This window comes from Octodon degus, unplaced genomic scaffold (assembly GCF_000260255.1).
Source record: "Octodon degus isolate 3935 unplaced genomic scaffold, OctDeg1.0 scaffold00123, whole genome shotgun sequence".
In the NCBI taxonomy this organism is placed as follows: domain Eukaryota; kingdom Metazoa; phylum Chordata; class Mammalia; order Rodentia; family Octodontidae; genus Octodon; species Octodon degus.
In genome coordinates this window covers 3291932-3295907 of record NW_004524699.1, presented here as the reverse complement: position 1 = coordinate 3295907, position 3976 = coordinate 3291932, and the positions used below count along the sequence as shown (strand labels likewise).

The 3976-nt window shown below is 65.1% G+C and overlaps 1 protein-coding gene across 1 annotated transcript; it reads right to left on the bottom strand.

Moving 5' to 3' along the window:
* Nucleotides 1-833: 833 nt before the first annotated feature.
* On the bottom strand, nt 834-3942 carry LOC101574432 (von Ebner gland protein 1). The gene is made up of 6 exons (XM_023700247.1): nt 3874-3942; nt 3413-3546; nt 2479-2549; nt 1889-1999; nt 1047-1148; nt 834-859 (listed from the first exon to the last, which is right to left on the bottom strand). Exons 1-6 carry the CDS (start codon nt 3940-3942, stop codon nt 834-836), a joined length of 513 nt encoding a protein of 170 aa, XP_023556015.1.
* Nucleotides 3943-3976: the final 34 nt, after the last annotated feature.

Here is a 3976-nt window from a genome sequence, read left to right as displayed (position 1 = left end):
AGGAGGAGGGGAAGAGGAGAGGAGGAGGAGGAGGGGAATAGGGGAAGGAGGAGGGGGAGGAGGAAGAGGAGGAGGAGAGAAGAGTAAGAGGAGGAGGAAGGGGAGGAAAGGAGAAGAGGAGGAGGAAAAGGAGGAGGGGGAGGAGGAGAGGGAACTGTAGGCTGACAGTGGGGCTCCCTGTCTGAGGGGGGTCAGAGTGGAGCAGGGGCTCCTTCCCCAAGCTGTCCACAGAGCTCCTCACCCACAGGGTAAGGGCACAGGTGACTTCCACCAGCAGAATGGCAGGGGACAGACGGGACTGTCTGGAGCCTGCCCTGCTGCACCTGGTTCCACAGGACCTGGGACCTCCATGAGCCAGCACCTCCCACCAGCCCAGAGAGGACCAGGTGTCTTGGGAGGTCTCTGAGCCTCCACTCTGGACATCAGAAGAGCTCGAGGCTCCAGGCCCCTGAAGTCCCAAAGCCGTGGTACAGCACGGCGTTACAGCAGCTCACAGGGTAAACAGAGGCAGCAGGACCACTGAGGACCAAGGGGTCTGGGAGGGATTTTCTACCTGCCCACAAGGCGGGAATAAGGGGCCCTGGGGACAAGGGCCAGGGACACTGACTCCACCATCAGCCCACCCACAGGAGTGTGCGGGATGGCGGGTCCTCTCTGTCTTGGAGTGACATCCCAAGAGGAAACCTGAGGCCAGTGCAGTAGCCCAGGATGACCCAGTCACAGATCCCACCTCTTCCGGGCCAGGAGGGGTCTCCTCCCAGCAGGAGCAGGGCTGGGTGAGCTGGGCCACAAGGGACGGCCCATCGACCCCAGGGCGTCGCGTGAGACTCACCCTAGGAGCTTTCTGGAGAGCAGGCTCCTGCTGAGGAAAGAAAGCCAGGATGCAGGAGACCCCGGAGTCCCACAGGACCAGGGACCTCACGGGCCAGCACCTCCCACCGGCCCAGAGAGGACCAGGCCAGAGCCAGCTGCAGCCTGCTCCCCCAGGGCATCCTCAGTGACACCCCTAGGGTGGGGGCAGGGGCCCACGGGAGTGACCCTCTCACCCCTCTGCCTGGGGATGACGATGCTGTCCGCGTCGAGGCCTCTGGCTTCTGCCACCTTCGCAAGATCTTCCAGGGCTTCCTGCTGGACTTCGGGGTCTCTGCCTGCGGGTGAGGCCAAGGCGGGCGGGACAGGAGTGTTAGGGGCAGAGCTGGGCGGAGCTGGCACCTGCACTCTGGGCTGGAGGCCAGGCAGCCTCGACTGGGGAGGGACCTGGACGACCCTCTGGGGCTGGGCTGGAGGCCTGGGGTGGGAGGAGAGCCTGGGGACAGGAGCACCAGGCACTGGGAGGGTCCCGCCAGGCACCCTCGGCGGCCCAGCTGTGAGCGAGGGAGCGGGAGACTCAGGCGTGCCCTCCTCAGCAGTGTGCGCTCCCCCAGGGAAGCAGGGGGCGCAGGACCGGTGTCGCCCCAAGAGCGCGCTCAGCACCCACACACCTGGCTAGGGGCGAGCTCAGGGGATGCCGAGGCCTTGTCTTTAGGGAGGAATGGTGTGGGGTGTCTGCGTGGGGGTGAGCTTTCAGCACAGCTCCTATCCCCAAACCTGACCACCCCTGTCCTGGAGGACACTGCAGCCTCCCCCCGCGGGTCCCCCCACTGCTCCTTGGCTCGTCCGCTGACCTTGGTGACACCTGTGCCCTTGCACCTAGAACAGCTCCTCCTTCCTGCCTTCCCGGGGCGGAGACCTAGACAAGGTGATCCCAGACCCTTATAGACCCCACGCTAGCACACCGCGCAGGTCCTGGGTGCCAGTGGCTTCTCCTAGGGGCTGGGGAGCGGGGGAGGGAGGAGGGAGGCTGCAGCTGGAGGCTGCCAGGTGCCAGGTGCCGGGAGGCGTGACTCACCCATGAGTTTGGCCATTCGGGTCTGGTGCCTGGACCACTTGGCCTCGCTGTAGAGGATGTAGTGGTCCTCCACGGAGGAGGGGATGATGTACACCACGTGCTTGCCCCCATCTGCACAGGACAGCGACAGGCCCTGAGCAGACCGCCCGATCCTTCAGGAAGCATCCGAGACGGGCTTGCGTGCAGCTCAGCAAACCCCCGGACTGCGCACCCACCCGGCTGCCCGAGGGTCCCTGACCCCCAGGCCATGGAGCCCACAACGCCACCCCAGGAGACGGTCACGGCCCCAACCAGCAAGTACCAAACGGAGGCCTGCTGAGGTGGGGGCTGGGTAGTGCAGTCCCTTCCCACGAAGGCCGGCCGTGCTCCTGACCTCTGCCAGGGGCTCAGCCACAGCCAGTGGGGAGAAGTGGCCGGGTCAGTATGGGATTTGTGGTCAGCTGTTTGGACTTTAAGGCCAACTGGCTGGTGAGAGGGGAGGGAGGGCATATGATAGGGTCAGAGGAGGGAAGGGATCTCAGGCCCAAGGCCACCGGGAGGCACCAGCTGCCCCACTGCCCCGTGTGTGAGGGCCACAGCTCAGGACTCACAGGCTGTGAACTTGTCCGGCTGGTCGGTCTTCTCCAGGATGGTGCTTACGTTATGACACTGACCTCTGACCCTGAAAAACAGAAGTTGGGTGGGCCACAGGGGCGCCGGGCACCACCCCTGCTCCAGGCAGCCACTCTTGTGCCTTGCAGGTAGCCTGGTCCAGGCCAAGCCCCAGGAGGAGCGGCCCTGCTGCCTCTCAGTCCTCCGTGTCCCCCAGGGCAGCCCCAGGGCCCCACAGCGTCCACACATCCTGCTCCCTGCAGAGGGAACCTGAGCTCTGTGTGTATAGATGTCATCTCTGCTGCTGCTCAGTGCCCTAAGCTTCCCTGACTGGGTCCTATCAGCTGGCCTCTGTCTCTGGAGACCCTCAGGGACTGGCCCACGTCCACTGCCACCCGCACCACCGAGGGGCAGCTTCAGCTTGGGGGCTGGAGGCCAAAAGGAAAAGCAAACTCTAGGGTCACCGCAAGGTCACTGGCTGCCTAAGGCCCGGTTCTCAGGATGGGAGCACAGACAGATGTGTCAGCCAGGTGGGAGCCACGTGGGAGCACGCAGGTGGAATTCACACGGGTGGGAGGCCCACGGGGATGTCACAGCAGCCCTGCACTGCCTGGCCATGCGAGGCCCTTCCTGCCGGTCTGCACAGCAGGGCTTTCCTAGGAGGGTTTCAGTGTGGGGTCTGCAGGACGCCCCAGCCCCACCCGTCTGTCTGGAGAACCCGTGTGGCAGACAGCAGTTCCACGTAGGGGCCGGGAGGCCCATGAGGTTGGCTTGGGGTTCCCTCCTCTCCCCGGGGGCTCCCCCCAGCGGGACAGTGACCCCCAAGGCCACAGGGGCTGAGAAGGCCCTCAGCCCGTCTCCTCCCCAACTCCGCTGTCCTGTGCAGGGAAGGCAAAGCCAGAGACCAGCGGCCCTGGGACTCCACACACTCACAGCACAGAGAACTCGACCTCCAGGTTGCCCCCCTCCAGGGTCCTGATGGCCATGGGGGTCACAGACACAGACTCCTCTGTCTTGGGAAGCCCCTTGTCAGCCACCACAGCCTTCAGATACCAGATGCTCGAGGCCTGGAGAAGGTCACTTTGTCAGCCTCAGCAACCCTGCCAGGGCCGCTGCTCGCCAAGCCCGCAGCCCCCGACCTCGCCAGACCCTGGGGTGCCTGCTCCCCGGCCCTCACTCTGAGGGATGTGAGGTGTGGGTTCACCTCCCAACTGCCCTCTGCACCCCAGGCCTGCTAGACCAGCCACCTCCAGCTGTGTCTGAAGTTTCCCTCGGGCAGAGTTCAAGCCTGACCCTAACATGAGGGTCTGCATGGGTGGGAGGGAGGGATGGGGCCTCCCTCGGGCAGTCCCTTCCCCCGCCTGCCCCCGCAGGCCCTGCCCGTGGGGCCTCACATCCTGGTTCTCCTGGGCCTGCAGGGTGGCGATGAGGCCGAGGCCGAAGGTCAGGATCCAGGTCTTCATCTTGGGTCTGTGCCTTCCGCGTCCAACAGCTCGC